General features: G+C 42.3%; 4 protein-coding genes and 1 long non-coding RNA gene across 8 annotated transcripts in view; 4 read left to right on the top strand and 1 right to left on the bottom strand.

The window, feature by feature from the left end:
• Window positions 1-28: 28 nt before the first annotated feature.
• On the top strand, window positions 29-4,262 carry LOC116928065. Its single transcript, XR_004396926.2, has 2 exons — window positions 29-2,880; window positions 3,171-4,262. It is a non-coding gene; the product is annotated as an uncharacterized LOC116928065 (long non-coding RNA).
• LOC116928043 (probable aminoacyl tRNA synthase complex-interacting multifunctional protein 2) lies at window positions 3,466-6,129 on the bottom strand. Of its 4 annotated transcripts, none has more exons than XM_032935103.2 (7): window positions 5,855-6,128; window positions 5,664-5,789; window positions 5,470-5,595; window positions 5,221-5,397; window positions 4,671-4,908; window positions 4,211-4,611; window positions 3,466-4,117 (listed from the first exon to the last, which is right to left on the bottom strand). In XM_032935103.2, exons 1-7 carry the CDS (start codon window positions 6,008-6,010, stop codon window positions 3,599-3,601), a joined length of 1,743 nt encoding a protein of 580 aa, XP_032790994.2. In that variant the 5' UTR covers window positions 6,011-6,128; the 3' UTR covers window positions 3,466-3,598. The 4 variants fall into 4 exon arrangements, with proteins under 4 accessions (XP_032790994.2, XP_032790995.2, XP_032790996.2 ...); XM_032935104.2 differs by having other exon boundaries at window positions 4,211-4,608; window positions 5,855-6,126; XM_032935105.2 differs by lacking the exon at window positions 5,221-5,397 and having other exon boundaries at window positions 5,855-6,129.
• A 442-nt stretch (window positions 6,130-6,571) lies between these two features.
• Window positions 6,572-14,410, top strand: LOC116928040 (nucleosome-remodeling factor subunit NURF301). Its single transcript, XM_045176208.1, is given in 11 exon segments — window positions 6,572-7,664; window positions 7,730-8,105; window positions 8,180-8,400; window positions 8,460-8,567; window positions 8,570-8,747; window positions 8,804-9,798; window positions 9,861-10,005; window positions 10,072-10,332; window positions 10,364-12,389; window positions 12,471-13,353; window positions 13,355-14,410. Coding segments are annotated over 11 exon segments (6,666 nt in total). The 5' UTR covers window positions 6,572-6,980; the 3' UTR covers window positions 14,144-14,410.
• A 1,342-nt stretch (window positions 14,411-15,752) lies between these two features.
• On the top strand, window positions 15,753-20,017 carry LOC116928048 (cytochrome P450 3A14). The gene is given in 19 exon segments (XM_032935115.2): window positions 15,753-15,957; window positions 16,240-16,297; window positions 16,363-16,507; window positions 16,583-17,558; window positions 17,622-17,718; window positions 17,780-17,929; window positions 17,992-18,108; window positions 18,200-18,288; window positions 18,350-18,377; window positions 18,379-18,456; window positions 18,458-18,503; window positions 18,575-18,666; window positions 18,668-18,700; window positions 18,812-18,931; window positions 19,009-19,140; window positions 19,202-19,290; window positions 19,358-19,501; window positions 19,568-19,730; window positions 19,798-20,017. Coding segments are annotated over 16 exon segments (1,566 nt in total). The 5' UTR covers window positions 15,753-15,957; window positions 16,240-16,297; window positions 16,363-16,507; window positions 16,583-17,481; the 3' UTR covers window positions 19,909-20,017.
• A 150-nt stretch (window positions 20,018-20,167) lies between these two features.
• The window catches only part of LOC116928049 (cytochrome P450 3A14), a 3,344-nt gene continuing 2,506 nt past the window's right edge, over window positions 20,168-21,005 (top strand). Inside the window, 1 exon segment of the mRNA XM_032935117.2 lies at window positions 20,168-21,005. This exon segment is cut by the window's right edge and continues 85 nt beyond it. The gene's annotated coding sequence lies outside the window, so the exon portion shown is untranslated.

Genomic DNA, 21,005 nt, shown 5'->3' with positions numbered 1-21,005 from the left:
GCCGGCGCTTGGTTGTACGGTTTAGAGGCTTTTTTTCCCCTTCCCTTCCCCTGCCCTCCCCAACCTCTCCCAACTGGACCCGGAGGCGTACTATAAGTACACCCAAGCCAACTTAATTTGAACCGACAGAATAGTGTGATGCAATACCGATTTTTTTTCTCAATAAATTTAATCCCACCGCGAGCCATAAAGCGTTGTTTTAGAAATCCTATCGGGATGCGTAAACTCAATCTGCCGTTCTTGGAAAGACGTACTTTCTAGAAAAGATGCCAAGGAAACCGAATGACTCGCTGAAAGATTCGTCGACGAGTGTTAGTAAACGGGAAACTTCTAGTTGCTTACGTCAAGGACCTTTCGCCCCCCTCCTCTCTCTGGCCGTAACGTCAAACAATTAATTTCGATTGAATGTGGGGTAATTAAACGATGGATTAAAACATCCTTGCCCTCTTTTCTATCGGCTGGTCTGCGACCCGAGATTTTTAAAAACTGTCACAGTACAAATATATGATTTTTATAAACGACATTTAAAAATGAAAGTCCCGTTGGCCATGCTCAAGGTTATATTGCATGTAATTTACGTTTAATGTCACCTTAGCGAAATCCTCTTGTTTAGCTATTCATTGGATTCTCTCGAGTCTAGAATGAAATTAATGTTTTGGAGGTCCCGTCTTTTTCAATGTTTTAAATCTAATAAAGAAGAACTTGGATTTTTAAAAAACATAAAAAAGTACAACATGTGGCGAGTTCTTTTTCTCTTCTTGTTACGAGGGCGGTGCACGTGTCACGACGTGTTTCTCCGCTGTAGGTCAACGGTCTCGTAACACAGGATATATTTCTCTCTCTCTCTCTCTCATTCTGTCGGTTTGTGTATACACAGAAACCCTAAAGGTCTTAAATGTGTACATACCGCCAGAATCGTCTACACATCCCAAACTACTAGCAGTAGACAATCAAGACTATGTTGTTTGATTATAAACACATACTTGTCTTTTCTTATTTTTCATCTGATAAAACCTGATTCTGGCTAGAGGTCATTATTGGCAAACCATCAACGTTTTCTTTTGTGTCTATTTGTCTCGGACTTTTTTTGGTTTTGTTACTGTTCCAATCTGTCAAGTCGCGTGCAATTTCAATAGAGGTGAAAGGCGACCTCCTTTTATCTGCATTTTTACGATTTCATTGTAATCGCGTCATTGTATATCTAGTCAGTCTTAAAAAAAAAAAAAGAAAAATTACTAGTAAAACATCAAATTTTTTTCACGTCTACAAAAAAGTTTAGTGAATAGTGCCAAAATACACTACTCAGCCCACCTTTCTCTATGGCGTTCACCTGGATACTTTCCACATTTAATAGGAACATGCACGATCTACTGTTCCGATTTTTTAGATGTGATATGTGTCTGTGATCGATATCGTCGTTCTGCAGGGGAAAACACATCGTTCCTTTTTTTAAATGTAGATAGATATATTTTTTTCATTTATGTAGCCACAGTTGTATAGTTTAAAAAATCGATAAGATCGTCACGCCGGCTTTCACCTGCAAGTTTTTAGTTTTTTTGACAGGTAAATAATACCTGTGGAAACGAAAAATAATGAGTCATAAGCGGCTTCCAATCGTAAGAGGGTTATGCAATAAAATTTTAATAGTTTAAGCCACACGAACTCTGTGATGACGCAATACAGGTTTTGATCGCGATTTAATTTATCATACAGCGCATTTTTTAAAAAGCCAGTCCCGTTTTTTTTTTCCTCTAATTATTTGTGGACATTTTCTTTGGGAAAAACAAGCAAAATTCTCACGCAAAAAATTGACAAATCTTTCCTCTCGTGTTCTCAATTTGTTTTCTTTCTCTAGTCTCATTGTGAAAAACATTCACAAGAGAACAAAAACGAGCAGATGATTTCGGAAATTTCTTTCAAAACCTCCCCCCTTAAAAAACGAGTAGCACAAGAGAAAAAATTCTGCTGGTCTATGACAGACGGGGGTCAACGATGATCCGTTGATGGGTCGGTGTTCCATGTGCCCCTTTACGTCTCTACCATATCATCTGAAAACCAGATGGACTTTTCTGTGTGAGGGCTACTGGATGAAGAAAAGGGCAGGTGTGCCAATAGGCAGAGGGCTGCCGATTGTCCTCGACACGGGGCAGGGAACCGTTGATCTACTAATACAGAGAGGCCTACCTCTAAAAAAGCCTTTGGTTATTTGGTTATAACGGTCGCACGAGCCCCAGTCAACAGCAATAGGCCCTTAGTTATGAGAGTCCTCCGCCAAGAGGGGTGTGCTAGTTGAATAGCTGCTGTGTTTAAATAGCGAGCGGCAATTGATGCAAGACATTTTTTCTATGCACACCTTTAGGCGTTACAATCATTTGTTACACAGTAGGTCGAAAGCTCTACTTTTTTTTATGATGGAACTAGAATTTGATTTGGCTACCAAGAATTTAAGACAATGCAGCAGCCCGAAAACGTAAATGTATACCGCTCCACTTTAAACAGCGGCTCGACCACCTGGATACACCGCGGCAGATCAATCAGCAGGTGTTACGACCCCTAGTACAAAATATCTTTCGGTTGTTTGTAGCCTCTAAGCCTCGAAAACAAAAATAGCTTCTTCATCGTATCAATAATTTTAAAAATGAGCCATTTCCATTTGATTTCTAACCGCTTTTTTGTTGTTGAAAAATTCAATAGATTGTAAGTACCCTGTACAGGGCAAGAAGAAGGAAAAAAAAAAAACGATTGCTCTCTTTATAGACTCTTGAAGAGTTGGCCATTCAACCAGCCTCAATAGACCACTGCCATCTGCCCTGTTTGACGTCTCGAGGAGCAGACAAAAAGTGTGTCTATACCTGACTGTGAATAATGCAACCCGTCCAGGTAGATATAGCCTATATTATTACGGCAAGAACATCAAACATGCTTAAAGAAAAAAGGAGAATATGGGAGCACTATAAACACGAAGATGCATTCGCAGAATAAGAGAAGCTTTAAAAAATATGGCGCTATCATCACGCTAGTTGCGCTTCTATTGCCGCCAAGTGAGAGCCGTGAATTATGAACCGACGTGACTTGGTCGTAAAATTTGTGCGTATAAAAACGCAAACGGAGAGAAACTTACGAGTCTGTCTTGACCTACTCATTCGGACTTTTTTTTTTTTTTTTTAAAGGTGAAAAAAAGATGGCAGCCAACGGTGTCAATGGCCCTGATCTCTTAAAAGCATATACAAGCATTTCGTGAATACCGTGAAAAGAGAAGTCCCGTCAAAAATTGGCTTCAATTTTTCCATTCTCTTTTTTTTTGGCATGATTTGGGCGGACGGAAAAATATATAAGATCAAACGAATAAATGATTGATAGCAATAACGCTACTGCTGATATTTCAAATTAGGAAGAAAAGTGTTTTTTTCTTTCTTCAACTGGATAATCAATGATAAAAAAGAACTAAGAAAAAGACGAAATGGATTGAGGTCAATTCCGGGAGACGGTGTGTGTGTATTCATTTACTTGCACAGTTTTTTTTTTTGTTGTCCTACGGCATCAGCACCGCGGTGGCAAATACAAGCAAAGGAGTGCCCCTTCTCCTTTTGAACAATATTCAGAGTTGGATGATGACTGGCTCGTGTCCGGTTGCCTTCAAAAAGATTTTAAATCCAGCGACCGTAATGCTAGTGGTGGCCTCGTTGGTCATCGGGTGAAAGTTCAAATAAGAATCTTTACCGTTCTTCTCATCCCAAAGCTGCCCGTCTAGCACGAAAGTAACGCGCTGTTGTTGGGCGTCATTTAATAGCGCAAATGGCGTCACCGATCCTTGCTGCACACCCAGAGTAGCTTCGAGCGTCTCAGCGTCAGCAAATCGCAGCTCTTTAGCGCCAATAATTTTGGAAACTTGGCTCAGCTGGACAGTTGCATCGTGACGGGCGGTTATGAGGTACAATTTGCCCGTTTTCTTGTCCTTCACCAGCAGATTCTTGGCGTGAAAGCCGGCTAAATGCGAAATGTGTTCCATCATAGCTTCCACGGTGAACACGGCCGGATGCTCGACGGTACGAAAAGCGATGCCAAGTTCCTTTAGATAATTCTCCAGAATACTGCGCTTGCTGTCTGACGGCGCGGTCTGTTTTACGTACGACAACAATCACCCATATTCGTTTTTAACTTCACACACATCATTCCCGGAAGAAGACAATTTTTCTTTTATTCAATTTACCGCCTGCTTGACAGTAGATCGGCAGCGATCCATCCAGGCACGGACGTTTTTGCCAATCTCTTTTTCCATGCAGGAATTCACTAAAGCTGAATAGACTACAAAGTCTACGAGTCCGATCTCGTTGCTAGTTTCCTCCAGAGATTTTCGACTGGACAGGGTGCTGTCCAGTGATTGCAAAGTAGCTGCTCGCTCGCGTTTCATTCCCCGGCTTCCGAGGGGTGCGGTGCTTTCGGTCAAGTCAAGGAACTGATCAATTTGGGCAGCCTTTAATGGTTGATTTTCGTAATCCAATAATCCAGGCACAAATCTAGCCAAATATCGGGCGATATTGGCTTCCCCGTTGATGGCTACAGCCTGTGATGATGGTGAGACCACCAGGGATGGTTCTTCACCATCGCCTGCTTTAAAGATTTAATAATTAGTAGTATTAGGCTATGGTTAAAAAGAAAAACAATTATACCTTTAATCCAAATAAGTGTAATGGCCATGTGAGCTTGAGACCGTTCCAACCGAGAATCCGAACAGATAAAAGATTTCAGAGTATCACTCAACAACTTGTTTCCAGCAATGGCCGAATGGACGTGCGTTCTTGCGTAGACTGGCACGCCGAGCTTTTCCATGCGTTCTCTCAATAACGGTAGTGAATGCGGAGGATTAGACGGACTGGCATGTATAACCAAATCTTGAAAATTTCGTTCCTTGAAAATGTAATCCCAGAAATTTATTATTGTAAATATCTTTTCAGGATGACTGCTGGACATGCCACATAATCAAAATAGGCAATCAAGCAAGCGAGAGAAAAAAGAACAAATCAAACAAATACAAACAGAAACGGGTAAAAGGTCAATGGAGAAATGCAACCATGCTTACACCTAAAGAATTAATTACACCAGGGTAAGTTCACGCTGTTAGAACTGGAACTTCGGAACACTGTTAGAAAGGAGATGCACAGATCTCAAATCTTCAAATTCATTCAAATCCCAACTAAGAAGAAAAAGGTTTTTTTTTACCCCTGATCCTACAACACCTATCTCCCCAGCAAAGCTTTGTGAAGTACTAGGTACTTTGCCATGAATGTTACTACTGTTCAACACAGAACTAATGCTTCTTATTTCTTCGTTGAGTTCTCTTATACGTTCCAGAAGGGACCTTTGCTGAAGTTGCAGAACAGTGGTACTGGAAACACTCTGACGGGAAGGAGCAAATTAAGGCTTTGGTCCAAAAAACAGCCAAAACAGTGCTTCATAAAAAAAAAACACCTGAGGGTCATCCATTAGCGCCAGCCTTGACTTCAGCTCAAAGAGTGAAGTCATTAGGGATGAAATACGAAGGATCAGCAGATCCTGCTGGACTGCCAGTCCCTTGACTGACAATGGTGGTGCTGGCTGTACCACAACAATCAATTTTTCCAAATAAACTGTTATAACAGGAATGAAAGGAATAACATTCTTACCCCTGCATCAATAAAGGATGATAAACCAGACGAAGAACCAGTTTTTATTGCAGCAAGTTCAGATTGAAGTCTTTGAAGTCTAGATGTGATCTCTGTCCATCTTTTCTCCAGCTGTTCCACCTCACACTTCAAACGAAAAATACATTAAATGACAGTGCAGGCAAATAATTTAGTATTTTTCTATCTATTACGTTGTTTGGTGTTGCGCTATCCTGTGCGTCACAGTCAGTTCCGTTATTTTCAGTTACATTGTTATTGAAATGGTCACTGATTTTCTTCATTTTGTATACACAGCTGGGATGAGGAGTCTCTCCTACAGACTTAAATAATGGCTGCAGCTTGTACATGATTTCTAACTACGTATTTTCTAATTAAAATGGGAGGAAATGACAACGAGACCGAATTTTTCCGAGCCTTGAAAATGTGGTCTATTTATATAATTTTTTTTCAACGTGAAAGAATTCGTCTACAACATGTTGCAACAGTAATGACACCTGCCTGTTGCTATATGTACTACAATATACATATCTTTTTTTTATATTATACTAATTACCTTACACTTACACATACTACAAGTAAAACAAAGTAAATTAGACTTAGCATGTCTGTAGCTTGCGTTTTAAGATTTCTTTTTTAAAAAATCAGGCAAGAAAACGTTTTTTTTTTAATCTAACTGACCATCCAATCGATCGATCTCCAAATCTGCTGACTTGCAGTCTCCCCCCTTTTTAATGGACATCAAAACAAATTGTAGAAACCAAAGGAAAACCTATCAAGAATATAATAACTATTTAACTGAAAATTTCATATGAATTAAACAACAAAAAAATTTGAATTTCGAAAATTTGAGGCTATGTAAGGTCCATAGTGGTTGGTTTACACTCGACCAATCAGACGAATGATGGCCAAGGCTTTTCCATACCCTACCCCCTCTACCTCTTGGTGGCATCAGCTCCACGAAAAACTGAAATTTTTCTCAGCGTCATCGGCCCTAAAACAGACTAAAGCCAACGTATTTCATTCATTCTACATATATTATTGCCTAAATTCGATCATTTACCACAACAGTAGCTGTCGTTGTGAGTGAAAGCTATTTTAGTGAAATTATTCATCAAGCTGTAATATCTGAAAAGTCACGTGATCAAGATGGCCGTTAAGCCTTCTGAGTACAGCACTACTGCTAAGCGGTAGTGGACACCGTGGGAAGTTTTGGCGCCCTGTCAACCTTGTTTATAAACAAGCATACTACTGCCGGCCTACTCCAGTATTCCAGGCTGGTCATTAATCTGTTGTTAAAAGTGTATCCAACAGTCAATAATGTCGTCTAGAGGCGGTAGGAGACGCGGGAGACCACCTAAATCATCATATACATCACCACAGTTCTTAAATTCCCGATCGAATGTAATCGAGAAGCCGAAATGGTTCATGTCTCGTGACGGAGCGGCCAATGACAATGGTCCAACAGGATCGAGAGCTAGTTCACCTGGAGGAAGTGTGGGAAGTTTCACACAACAATACAGTGCCAAGAAACATATATCAGTAACTCCATTCAAGAAACGAGGAAGAAAAGCTGGAACAAGGGGGAACAGAGGTGGCAAAGCCTATGTGCCTAGGCCTTCATTAGTTATTACCAGAGGCAATGACTACCACTATGGCTCTGATTTTGACTCTGGCAGTGATTCTGATGGTCAGCCCAGCCACGGGGAAGATGCCGAATTGGATGTGGAGAGTGATGTTGACATACCAATAAGTGAGCCGGAGAGTGATGAATTGGATGATGCTGCCTCAGATGTATCTTTATCTAACCATAGTTCCTCAATGAGAAGGGTAGTTGAATCCACTATCAAGTCTATCCCCACTCCACTCCCCATTTGGCTACAGTCGGATCAGGACTTACCAGTGCTCACTCTACCAAAATCTTCTGAAGATCTTCTTTTACCTACACACCAAGTGCTATCTGCATGCGCTATATATGAAGTATTACGCAAGTTCAGCAGCGAAGTAAGTTTTTTATCTACAGCGGAATCTTTTCATCTTAATAAACTAACTAATTAATGGGTCTAAAGGTGAGGCTCTCTCCTTTCCGACTCGAAGATTTCATGGCCGCCGTGCAGTCGGAGGAATTGACACCCCTCTTGGCAGAAGTTCACGTTCAACTCTTAAAGTCCATGCTTCGGGAGGAAGACGTGCAACAAACATGGTTTGGACCATTGGACCAGAAAGACAGCACAAACTCTGTGTTAAACTTTGCTGACACGCTCACATGGCCCGAAGTCATGCGAATTTATCTGCAAAGTGACCCGACCTTTGCACCTGCGCTTTCTCTCCTGGAATCCTGCGAATATCCCTTTACTTCATGTGACGTTCGTTTAAAACTTCTCAAGTTTCTTACTGACCATTTTCTCTGCAATACGGCTGTTCGTCAAGAATTCCTCAGCGAGGGTAAAATTCGCCATTACGTATTTCATCAAGCAACTTTATAATTAAATATATTTCATGTCATTTTTATCATACAGGGAACATCAAATACAACGATCACTGTCGAGTTTGCCACAAAGTTGGAGATTTGCTCTGCTGTGAAACTTGTCCAGCTGTTTACCACTTGCACTGCTTAGACCCACCATTGGAGAATGTTCCAAACGAAGACTGGCAATGTCCAATATGCACGGCCCAGCAATGTAAAGGAGTCACCGATTGTATTAGCGATGTCGAACGATCTGGTTTTCTTTGTCGTCAGGTACCATTCTAAATGAGACGACATAGGAAGAAAATGCGATCTAATTCTCCGTTTTTCAGGAATGTTTGGGGTACGACCGACACGGCCGCAAGTATTGGTTTATTGCCCGAAGGATCTTCGTCGAAGAGACTGGAAGTCGCGAAGAAATTGATGGAGTGGAAGAGAGTGTGTTGCTGTAGAGAACCGCAAGACGTGGTATTACTCAAGTCCGCATCAATTCGAACAGTTGCTTGCAGTGTTAGATAAAGCAGATTTCGAAAAAGCTCTTTGCCAAGAACTCTACAACCTACGGCCAGAAATACTGCGACAAATGAACATTACAATCCAGTTGACTAACGAGCAGAAAGGTATTGAGTATCACTTGTTAGATACGTGAAACAATCTTAACTGTAAATATTTCTAGGCGCCAACAAATCTTATCTGGAACTTGACGAAGAAGCTGCTAGAGAGGCCTCTCAGGCGGTCGTTAAAGTAGAGAAAGAAGAAGACGATGAGGAAGCCGATGAGAAACTTTCCGTTGATGCCCTAAAAGCAGAAAAAGAAGAAGTGGAAACTGAGGAAGTTGTGGAAGAGTGTGGTGTTGAAGTGGACGACGATTTCATGCAACAATTGCATGTCGAGTCCGAACCGAAAGAACCCAAAATAGAACCCTTGTCGGAAGAACCTACTACCGTCACTGTGGCAGCCAATGGGACTTACTCCACTCGATCCAAGACAGGGACCACTGTGGCGCGAACGTATGTCGATATGAAGCGACGCAGTTTAACCGCAAATGGTTCCGCCGTCAGTGTCAAGGAGGAGAACAGTGGTACAACCACCAAACAAAAATCGCAATCTCCACTGCCCACCGATGTAATTTTCAAGCTGGGCATGGAGGGCCGGCACAAGAGCTACGTGAACCAGTACACGAGCAATCCGCTTGCACTAAACAAGAACCAGGCGGCAGAGGAGAGAGACCGAAAACGTTACCTGTCGCACAAGTTCTCGCTTACTGGCAGCGGCGAGTTTAAATGGTCTGGTAGCACGTTCGGTAATAGAACCGTCATGTTGCAGACTGTTCGTAGCACTTTGCTACAACTTCACTCTCAGTTACCTGCCATTTTTATGCATCCCAATTGGGCTGGTAGCATGCGCAAGTCATGGATTCAGGCTGTCAATCAAAGCGTTTCGCCAACGGACCTCGGCCGTGTCCTATCGATCCTAGTGGCTTGCATCCGCCCAGTTGTTTTCTCTGTTGTTTGGCATGAATCTCTTGGCCACATTCGTCTTCAACGGCAGACTGCACTCGAACGTGAAGAGCGAAAGAAGGTGGACAAGAAAGAAAAGAAGGATAAAGAACTCGAAGAGGAAATGCATCGACTTCATACCGTACACTACACGAAAGGCCTCAAGCATCAGGTTAGAAAACACCTTATTGTCGTTAGAACTTTGGTTTTAAACATTTCACTTCAAATCGGTAGATTTGGAAGCACAAAGGAGAAGAGTTCCGTCTCCATGGTCAATGGGGTTGGCGATGGTTATCCGCAACGCGCCTTCTTCGGCGTCTAGACGCTAGAAAATGTGGATTAAGAGCTGGACCTTGGCGAATTGTCACTTATTCTCAGGGTACTTTTGTTCTTCCTTTAATTGATTTATATGACAATCTAGATGGAATTGTTTTTCATTCGACAGAAGAAGGTCAGGAATCTCGTTATGTCCAAGTAGATCCAGCAACGGGTGACAAAATATATCAGATCCCAGCATCAGACCCAGCCATGGAGGTGGTTGACATTTGCGCAGCCATGAATGATCCTGACCGCCGTGTTTACCCTAAAATAGGTAAAAAGGCCAAGCTAGACTCGTTACTCGACTGGCGTCTGAAGTTGAAAGTGGCCGAGGAGAAAAATCTCCTTAAAATCGAGAAGGCGCCATCCCTAGTAAAGAAGGGAGAACGTGGACGCTGAGGGAAAGCAAACCCAGAAAGCGAAATTAACTATCGCAGAGATGGAAACGCAACTGGAACAGCTTCGGTTTCATCGCCGCACTTTCCCGCGCTGTTATTCTTTGGGCTGTGATGGTAATAGTTGCTACTCTCCCACATGCCGGAGGATTAAACTCCTAGAAGCTGGAATAAGCAAAGAGAAGGAAGAAGAAGAGAAACAGAAAGCAGCACTCGTCAAAAGGCGAATTTACTCGAGCGAATCGACGAAAGAGCCGTTGTCGCTAAAACGTGCTGAGGACGAAATGCGGTCAAAAAAGAAGAAAGCACCAGTGAAATACCCCATGATGTCAAAATACATGACGAAGAGCAACAAGCGCACCATCTTTGTTTTGCCAGATCACGAATTGAAACATCTAGCACGACGTTACGGCCAAGCGTACGTTCAAGGATTTCATCATGGCCCCAAGAATAACTCGCCGGCCTGGATCTATCCATCGGCCAGGCCACTGTTTAAGAATGTTTGGTTCTTTCGCACAAACGGCCTACAGTCGCTCAGCGCGTTTGCGTTGCAAGTTCGAATTCTGTGGGCATGTCTTCGCTGGGATGATGTATTGGCCAAAACGGGAAGCATGGGCATGGCCGATGGCAAGAACCAAACCACCACCGATACAGAGATTGTCACGACCGACATCCTTAAGCATCGCCACATCGGGCGATTTTTGGAACGGACCCAGTACTTTCAACGTCGTGTGGTTATTCCTCTTGATGTGCCTAAAACTGTTAGAGAAGTAACCCCTTCACGCTCCGGTCTGCGTAAACGCAAGATGGTCGAAGCACCGAAACTATCCCAACCTATCGTTACCGAGGAATGGGTGGACGAGGATCGCCTGGAACTTTGGGTTATCAAGCAATATCACGAGCGGGTTGAAAGAGCTGCGGCGGTGGCAGCAGCAGCAGCAGCCAGTGCAACCACACCTTCCTCACTTACACGACTCAAAGGTACACCACAGACGATGGGGCCTGGAGGAAAACCATTGTCTATGGAAGAACTCAAAGCTCAGGCCGAACAACAGTTGCGCGCCCAACGTACTGCTCATCAATTAAAGAGTGCAACCCCTGGAACGCCGGGAGTTGTCCGTCTTGCGTTGCCAAACAAAGTTGTTTTACCTGGAAGCAAGTTTACGTCTGTTGTGTCCACACCACCCGGGGCTGCTGGAACTACGCTGGGTAGGCGGATTCTAATTACTAAAGACGGAAAAACAACGCAGGTTGTCAAAACAACAGCGGCTTCACCGTCGGGATCCGCACAGCCTGTGCTAATCGCTCCTAGTCCAGGCGTCGCTGCTGCAACACCAACAGCTAGTAAATTGCAAATCACTCGCGGCCCGGATGGCAAGATTGAAATTCGTGGGCTTAAACCAGGCCAGCAACTTTTGCGACTCGGTGATGGTCGTTTTACCATTGTTTCCCCTGCCCAGCCTATGATGGCAGCCCAACCGGCGCCCGCTCAGGCGCAGGCTCAAGCTCAACCTGCAGCGGCCAGCGACGGAGCAGTAACCAAAACAATCGTCGTTCAAAAGGCCGGGAATGTCGTGTCAGTTGCTGGACAAAAAACAGCGAATCAAATAGTTTTGCCTGCCGGTACCAATGCGGCCACGCTGACCCAGCAGTTAGCAGCGGGGAAACTCCAGTTGAGCTCTGTGAACGGTCAACAGGTCCTGATCCGAACTGCCACCCCTGCAGCTGGCACTGTCACCGCAAAAACAGGTGATACTCCAGCAACTGTGGCTGGCCAACAACCCAAGCCCGTGATGCAGATGATACAAACTGCGCAGGGCCAGCGGATCGTGGTGCAAAATTTGCAAGGTGGTTCGCTAACTCCGCAACAACTGGCTGCTATACAAGAGCAGCTCAAAGGGCAAATGTTGAACCGCGCCAACCAGCCAGGTGGTAATAACAAACCCATCACTATTGCTGTACGGACCTCTGCGGCTGGCACAGCCGTTGCCTCTGCTGTTGCCACGGCAACCACTACAGCTACTACGACTACCGTAGTCTCAACTTCGAGGTATAAAATAAGCTTTTTAATTTTTTCATTAATGTCTTCCATAAAATTGATTTCTTTTTACTTCAATATTTGATTTATTAGTGAATCGTCCACGGCAACTGTTGCTGTTTCGACGCCCACCGTAGCTACTCCTACCTCCACTCCTGCTGCCACTGTCACTTCGGACAAATCAGAAGAACCGTATACCGTCACGCCCGATTACGTCGTGCAAGCCCTTCGTAATTCATTAAAAGGGGGAAACCTTCATCCGGACTTGGAGCAGAAGGTGTTGACGCGTTTGCGTGAACAGGAGAAGGCGAAAAGAGATGACGCTGACGTGGAGACTCCCACCTATTTTGCCGCTTCTTCGTCTGCTAGAAAACGAACGACATCGGGTGCTTCTTGGGCTGAGGATCTCGATACATCAGCAGCGATGACACCAACTGGTGGAATGGAAACTAAGACGGCAAGGCCCCCGGCCCGTAAAATTGCCCGGATCATCGAAGCTCCCACTACACCAACCTCCACCAAAGTTGCCAGTATTGGGACGCCGGCAAGCGATGCGGCTGCCGATCTGCGTGAACAAAAGAACAAAGAACGTGCAATGAAAGCTGCTCAACGCGCCAAGGAGCGACGCCATCAATCGGCATTGGCTCGTCTGCATGGTGGATTAAGCAAACATTCTGAGCTGTTAAAGAAGGAAATGCTGCGCAAACGTGCCTTGCTGGAAAAGGAATTGAGAGTCTCTATCCAGAAGGAGATCTCAGCGCTGCGATTGCCTTCACCGGTCCGGCAGGTCCCCTTTGCAGTCCCTGAAAATCAGACGTCTGCCGTTAAGAAGAAAGAGCAAACCTTGTCCGAGTCACCTGCCGTTCAAGCAAAACGTACACCCAGACGGAATCAAAGGAAGCGCAAAACGTCATCTCCATTGAGCAGCCAAAGAGAAACGTTTGAGCCCGAACCTGGGACTTCACAAGACGAAGAAGGAAGAGGAAGAAGAAGATGTTCCATCACCTCCACCAGTTACTACAACAAAGAGGAAAACCAAACGCAATTCATCTGAAAGTGGGGGCGGCAAGAAAGAACTTTTCTGCATCTGTCGCAAACCGTACGACAATTCAAAGTTTTACGTTGGTTGTGACATGTGTTCCAATTGGTTCCATGGAGATTGCGTCGGCATCACTGAGGCCATGTCGCAGACAATGAGCGAATTTGTGTGTGATAACTGCAAAAAGGCACAACAGAATACGACTCGCGAACTCTTCTGCCTTTGCCGTCAGCCGTATGATGAATCGCAGTTCTACATTTGCTGCGATCGGTGTCAGGAATGGCTGCATGGTCGTTGTGTTGGCGTTCTACAAACGGAATCAGAGTCGATTGATGAGTACAAATGCCCGAATTGCGACCCACAAGGAGCTTTAAACTATGCCAATACGAGGACGTTGGGTACACGCGATTATGAAGAACTACGTAAACTTTTACGACAGTTGCAGACCCACAAGAGCTCGTGGCCATTCCGCGAACCTGTCAAGGAAAAGGATGTTCCTGACTATTATCAGATTATCAAAGATCCCATGGACTTGCGATTGATTGAGACGAAGATTCAAGAGAGGCGCTACCAGCGACTTTTGGAATTCATTGGCGATGTCACCAAGATCTTTGACAACTGTCGCTACTATAACGCCAAAGAGTCTAATATTGCCCGTTGCGCGACTTCCCTCGAAGCTTTCTTTATGCCCCGACTCAAATTGTTGCGCTCCTCCATGACAAACTAGAGTCGTGTCACCCATATCTCTTCCTAACAGCCGTGTGCGTTTGTCTGTTATGTGTGAAACTATCTCGGAATGTTTTCGGTTTGCTTGTTCCGCTTTTCTTACCTGGCACCCAATTTTTTTTTTGTCTCTTCAAAATTTCAAGACTCTTGCAACGTACATTTACCCCTCCTAGAATTTACACTGACATGAAAACAAAGTGTGGAAAGCGGTATGCCCATATAAAATTGCTGTTACATCTGCCGCAATACACAAATCTTTTTGTATTGACCCGACTTCAGGTACTAACTGTTAAAAACAAAATGGGAAATTTACATTTACTGTATCACAGATGCCCAAGCAACACAGCCAGTTCCTATAAATGCAATAGCAATTGTAAGCAGTGTTACAAATGGCAAATGAGACAAATCTCCTATTGGAACAAAAACATTGTAGTTTTGCACTTCTAATTGGGGCAGCTCTTCCCACAAACATTTGTTTATAGCCACATCAATAGGTAACAGTGCAGTCACAAGAGACATATGTTACAGGTGAAGAGAGAGACACTTCTGTATAATCACTTGTGTTGCTCGGCAGATGGTAACGTAAATGAAACTGCATTGTTTGAGAAAAATGGCAACTACTGCTGCAATGAAGGTTGGGAAAGCTGTGTAAAATTAAAGTTTCTGCATGGTGTGCCATTTGTTCAACATTCACGTGGCTGGAGAAGTGGACAGTTTGGTTCAGTATTGATGCTTGAAGCTGATATGGGTCTATGTAGATTCCAGAAGGTATTGTCCATTTAATGAGTACCTTGCAGTCTTGAAGAGAGGATGGAAGGAACGATGAGGAAACTTGTACTTCACTGCACAAATAACATTTCTTTAGTGTTGCATAACTCTTTTTGAGCTGTTCAATGTCTTACCGATGGAAGCCATCTCCAGTCACCTGACAATTAGATAGCACTTTGGAAAAATCTTCCGCTACACGAATCCCACAAGCCAACTGAATGCTGCCAAAGATAATGGCTGAAATGTACAGTGTTTTAACCTGATTCATATTTCTAAATGACATACATTTGTGTCGACAAACATTTGTGTTTATGACAACGTATACACAGCCCGGGTTGACTGGTTCGCGCAATCTGGAATAGTTTTTCCCTCAAAATTCATTTGGTGTCTAAGCTCCAAGGAATAACGACGCCTATCGACTAATGGCTGTCTTACACCATCAACATTTGAAGACAAAAAACGTCTCTATTCCCCTTCCATTGACATTCGAAAATGGTTCACGAACAACTTAAAACGCATATGTTTTTATCTATTATTTGTTGTTAGCACTCCAACTGCCAAAACCCCGCTTCAGCCGCGTGGCTGAAACTTTCGTCTGCTTTCGTTACAGTCTTAAAGTACAAAAAAAAATCTGCTGCTGCCAAATCATCTTGTCAGTTAAAATCTTCAACAAAAACTGACATCCATTTCTACATTAGATAAACAAAATTTTGAATAAACAAAATTAATTTAAGAAAAAAAAAACACAAAAACAAAACAAAACAAGATAAAAACATCAGCATGCAACTCAGGCCGTATTCCTCAAATCAGAGTAGTAGTCAACTCGTCCACTGTACCTGCATGGTTTCTGTATGACTGCTCAATTGAGAGATGGGTCACATACTCAATTCCACATGGCGGCCATGGAATAACCCCCAAGAGAAAATTTGATAAGCCCAATAACTTCTCGACAGTGTTGACCTATAGTTGAACGTGCTCGAGATTCTCCTCTCTTCGCTTTATTGTTTGCCATATAACAGTCATCTATATTTCCAATAATAGCTTCAGGTACGCCAACCAAAATTCAAAGTGAATGTCAATTACCCGATTCCATTTCCGTGGAGTAGGCAACTTATTTGTCCTCAATATGATTCATGTTTGCAAGTCTCACAACTTATTTTCAGCAACACTGAATGGGAGAGGGTTGAGTTGTAATCTTAGATGGAACTGTAATTTTCTGTAAACTGTGGAATTTGTAGGGAAAGCTATCATTCGTTATGATGTTGTGTCGATGTGCCTATGACCTTACAAAAAAAAAAAATTGCAGCAAAAACGATTCGTTTTTTCAAGACGCTCATACGCTTTCCGAATCTGTATTGACCCAACCGTGGCCTCAGGGTGGGGTCAGGTAAATCACATTCTTTGGCATGGTTATTGTAACGTTTCACCACTAAGAAGATTTCTTTCTATCAGTCGATGCTTTTCATACTGGCCAGTTTCGACACAACAGCTACCACTGTGACAAACCCTTGCTTCTTTTACGTTCAAGAAGCGCTTCGTCATGGAAAAATTGAAAATTGCAATTTACTCCATGATCCAGAAGTTTCGCTTCTTTCCTGTATGTTACCTGTATTCCAAAACATTTTTGGTAAGTTTCTTAAAATGTTTTTCTTTGTTATCCTCATCCACACAGGAAATATTGCATTTTGGTGATGAGGTAATACCATTTGTGAACCCTGTTATTGTGGGTTTTGAGTTACGTCACAGCTCCAAATAACAACCGAAGTTCTGTGAGGATTTCGAACTTATCGAGGATGACAATCTAAAGCTAACGTTTCATTGTCATTGTGATGAATACGTTCGCTTCCACCAGTAGCTAATTTTGTCTAAGAGTGAAGATCTCCAGAACATCGGTATTTTTCGCAACTCTTATTCACAAATCTTTATACTTTTAATATTTAGAACATGCTCAAGGAATATATCGTGTTAGTGCGTTAGTATTTGGTCGTCAGATTGTTAAGGAAAGTTGAAGCGTTTTTATGCTTGTTTTTTCTTTTTATTGGAAACACGATAAAGTAAGATGAGTTGCTTCCTCTTTTTAAGAACTTGTAATAACAAGACGTGAGACCCACTTCACCACAGACGTTAGTATCGTGTCCATCGTTTGCTTATCTTGAAAAACGCTTAAATTAATTAAATATAGTTGCGTCCATGGTTTAGAAAATACTCTCTTATCTTATCTGTGTTTTAAAAATATTATTTGGTTGGGGCAGTATCTCCTCACCCACCCATCCCCTCAGCAGCACAATGTAAAATTTACATTAATAGATACATTGAAGGTTTACTTTTGTAAATCTTTCATCGTGCCTAAAAATTACCAAACTTTAGAACTTTGTTGTTCTTTACGTGTTTTCATTTTCGAAACAGCTGATTCTTAGCCAACAAGCGTATTGTGCATCAACATGCATGCGGATGTGCCATGACATTCAGAAATTTTAGGGCTGGACAAAATAGTTCCACTTGGCCTCGAGTGTGTCACAAAAAGGATTCGTCTGCCTCAGGCATTCAGTTGTGAGTTGTGTTTCCGCTAAAATGGACGTGTCGGCGATTCTCCCTTTCCCTGTTTTCTGGGTAGTGACGATAGTCTCCTCTTTGTTCATCCTTTACAGGTATTTAATGTGAATCTTTACCATGAATTAAATTTTAATCTTTCAACGTTTTCTGAGTATTAGATATGTTACGTCTTCATTTGATTACTTCTCTCAACAAGGAATTCCTGGCCCTAAACCAATCCCAATCTTCGGCAATATGTGGGGTATCTGGAAAGCCGTAAGCAATTTTTAACCGTATCTGTTACGTTATCGCCAATACGTTGTCACTTTAAATTTAGAATATTCCCGACTACGATATGGCATTAGTGCAAAAGTATGGCAAAGTTTTTGGGTATTTTGACGGATCTTTACCGAATCTTTGGATCACAGATGTAGCTATGATAAAAGCCATGTACGTCAAAGATTTCGATCACTTTGTCGATCGCAGGGTAAACGAATAATAATCTTGCAATTTATTTTAATTTCTGCATCCATCTAGTTTTTTATACAGAACTTTGAAATCACAACCAAAGTCATGCGCAAATGGCTAACGGTAATGAAGGGCCAAGAATGGAAAGACATTCGTTCGTCTGTTACTCCGGCTTTCACTACCGGGAAAATTAAACGAGTAAGTACGATACCCAACAAATCGCAGTGGCACATTAAAGTGAAAGAAGATAAACTAGAGAATGGTTTGAATTCTTTCGAATAACTAATAGATGTCTGGGCTGATTAGAGATTGCGTCGTTCAACTGTGTGACAGATTAACCGGTTTTACTGAGATCGAAGGGAAGATTGACGCAAAGCTGTAATTTAGTGTAGCAATTTCATTCTTTGAAGTATTTTATTAATTTGAGTTTTATTGACAGGACATTTAGTGCTTTCACAATGGACGTGAATTGCCAGATGTGCTTTTGGCCTCAAAATCGACAGTCTTGGACACAAAGATGATCCATTCGTTCGTAACTCTCAATTTGGTTTTCAATCCATCTGCTAACAAATCACCGATCGTCTTGCTACCCAGTAAATCAATTCATACGTCGTAATTTTCAATTTTAATGGAAACATAGTGATGACTTTTTTGCTTTCGATAGTTATGTATCCCGAATTATGTGCTGCGTTAGGAAGGCTTGCAGAACACATGTTTGTTACCAAGGAGTTGAAATTCTTTTTCAAGTTTTTGGAATAATGTCCTCGCTGATCGTTTGCAATCAAAAGAGGTAAGATAAGCAAGTTTTTCCTTAATAACGTAAAAAAATTTACTGGTGTCAGATAGTTTGTACTTCAGATACAATGATGTTGAATAGTAAAGTGTCCTTTAACACTGATAGAAATATCACGACTTTATTGAAGTGGTTGATGAATCAATCTCTCAGTTCACGAAGACGGTTGATGGCGAAACCGTTCCAATGTGGTCACGTGAAGTAATGGACGAAATTATTATAAGCCAGGTATAATCGCATTCCTTCATATTTCGTTGATAGGGCCACCTTCCTTATTAATAATAATTTACCTCAAAAATCATTAGTCGACGCTCTTCCTGCTAGCAGGTTTCGACACAACAGCTACCACTTTGACAAACACTTGCTTTCAACTGGCCAGGAACCCTGATGTACAGGAAACCTTGTATGAAAGCATCATTGCAAAAATGGAAAATTATGTAAGTTCCAGTTTGTTTCTGAATAAGTTTGGATACGAATGTGTTAACTTATTTCCAACAGGATGAAGTGTGTCATGAAATGGTCCACGATATGCCTTATTTGGAAATGGTTATCCAAGAAGTTTTGCGCTTCTATCCACCTCTTGTACGGTAATTAGTAGACCGTCGTTGCAGCAATTAGTCATTTCCATTTGTCAATCCAAGTTTTGGTTTCCAGCGTTGAACGTCAATGCACCAAGGATTATTCTTACGACAATGGACGCATCAAGATTAAAAAGGGACAAATTGTAACTGTGCCGGCCTATGCTCTGCATCACATGGAAGAATATTACCCGGATCCAGAAAAATTTGATCCACAGAGGTAAACTATACTTACGTAACCTATTTCCTCGTATTTTAATGTAATCGATGATTTCTTATGTTGAAGGTGGACCCCAGAAAACAAAGCCAAACGCAATCCCTACACGTACATGGCCTTTGGAACAGGTCCTCGCAACTGTGTCGGCATGCGCTTCGCCATGGAAGGATTGAAAATTTCAATTTGTTCCATGATCCAGAAGTATCGCTTCTTTCCGGTTGCAGAAACTCCCGTAAGTTACCTAGTATTTTAGCATTTTTACCAATTAAAGTTGTATGCTGCCGCCTCTAATCGTACAGGAGAAGCTGCGTTTTGATGACGGCTATTTAGCAGTTCTGCAACCACTTCACGCCATTGTGGGAATCGAATGTCGTCGAAGGCGATTCTGCTTAGCGCCTCAAATCCCTTAAATGAAATGGAATTGAATGGCGACGAGGCAACGTTTCATTTATGTTGTATCTTTATCCCCGAACTATGTGTTCGTCTGAATGGAGACTAAAGCATTTATGGAATGTCGTACATCTGTCTTGTCTCACTCGACTACAGATTCGTCGTCAATTTTATATTTCCAAAACTATCGTGGAGATACGAGGTAATTTATCGCTTATTAACTTTAACAACGGAGAATGCATATTTTCTACTACGAAACAGTAACCTCCTTTTATCGAATACTCGAGAGCAACAGTATGGCGTTATAGATCATGCATGTTTATCCACGATTAATTACCAACGTCATTAGATGACTGTTCTGATTTGTTTGTATTAGTTTCGTCACAGCCTAACATCTTATCTTGGCTGGAAGCGGTTATCGCATTGGGGCAAACAAAGATCTAATCCGAAGTGTAAGTGTGCACCATAATAGCACACTTCAAAAAGTATTGCTGTTTGTTTTAAATGTTTGCGAATAGCTGATTCGAAGTCATCAAACAAACTGCATCGCCATGAGCTTAATCATAACAGCATCCCGTAATTTTGGGATGGGTGGTTTCATTTAACGACCTTGTGCTAGGCTACAAAGAATAAAACATTTTCAACTGCCATTAAGGACCAAGGGCATTTTCTGATCACGAGAAGCAACTGTGAGTCTCTGTGACTCTATGGGAACAGAAGGTCATAAAGTTGAACAAATGGATTTTAGAAAGTGGCTCAATGGAACGCTAAAATTCCGAGAGGCATGCGCCTTAGTTCCCGTTCTCTCTTAGGCAGCGTTCTTAGTCACCGTTGACGCACAGGTGAAGCCTGTTCGCATTTACTGAATTCGACTCTATGCTTAGAGCTGGGATCTTATCACTTATATTCAGGATTTTATCTTAGTGCTAGAAATTATCTAATATTTTGTTTATTTACATGTTTGGTCAAAAGTGCAACGAAATACTCAAATATTACATCATTATAAATTCAAGCTTGTCATCTCCTACCGGACTGCGGAGCTAGTCCAAGTTGCACCAGCCGACAGTATAAAGAAACGAATCATTTGCCTTAAACGTTCATTCGTAGGTGAAATTTC

This window comes from Daphnia magna, linkage group LG7 (genome assembly GCF_020631705.1).
Source record: "Daphnia magna isolate NIES linkage group LG7, ASM2063170v1.1, whole genome shotgun sequence".
In the NCBI taxonomy this organism is placed as follows: Eukaryota; Metazoa; Arthropoda; class Branchiopoda; order Diplostraca; family Daphniidae; genus Daphnia; species Daphnia magna.
Note: the sequence above shows the minus strand (reverse complement) of the source record. Positions and strands in the feature narration are given on the sequence as shown.

Bases quoted from the DNA above. Each gene is read 5' to 3' on its own strand.
- LOC116928043 (XM_032935103.2), bottom strand. From the start codon at position 6,010: ATGTACAAGCTGCAGCCATTATTTAAGTCTGTAGGAGAGACTCCTCAT. The intron at 5,596-5,663 runs GTAAGAATGTTA...GTTGTGGTACAG, and splicing joins CATCCTTTATTGATGCAGGG to CCAGCACCACCATTGTCAGT. The intron at 4,118-4,210 runs GTAAATTGAATA...TACGTAAAACAG, and splicing joins GATCTACTGTCAAGCAGGCG to ACCGCGCCGTCAGACAGCAA.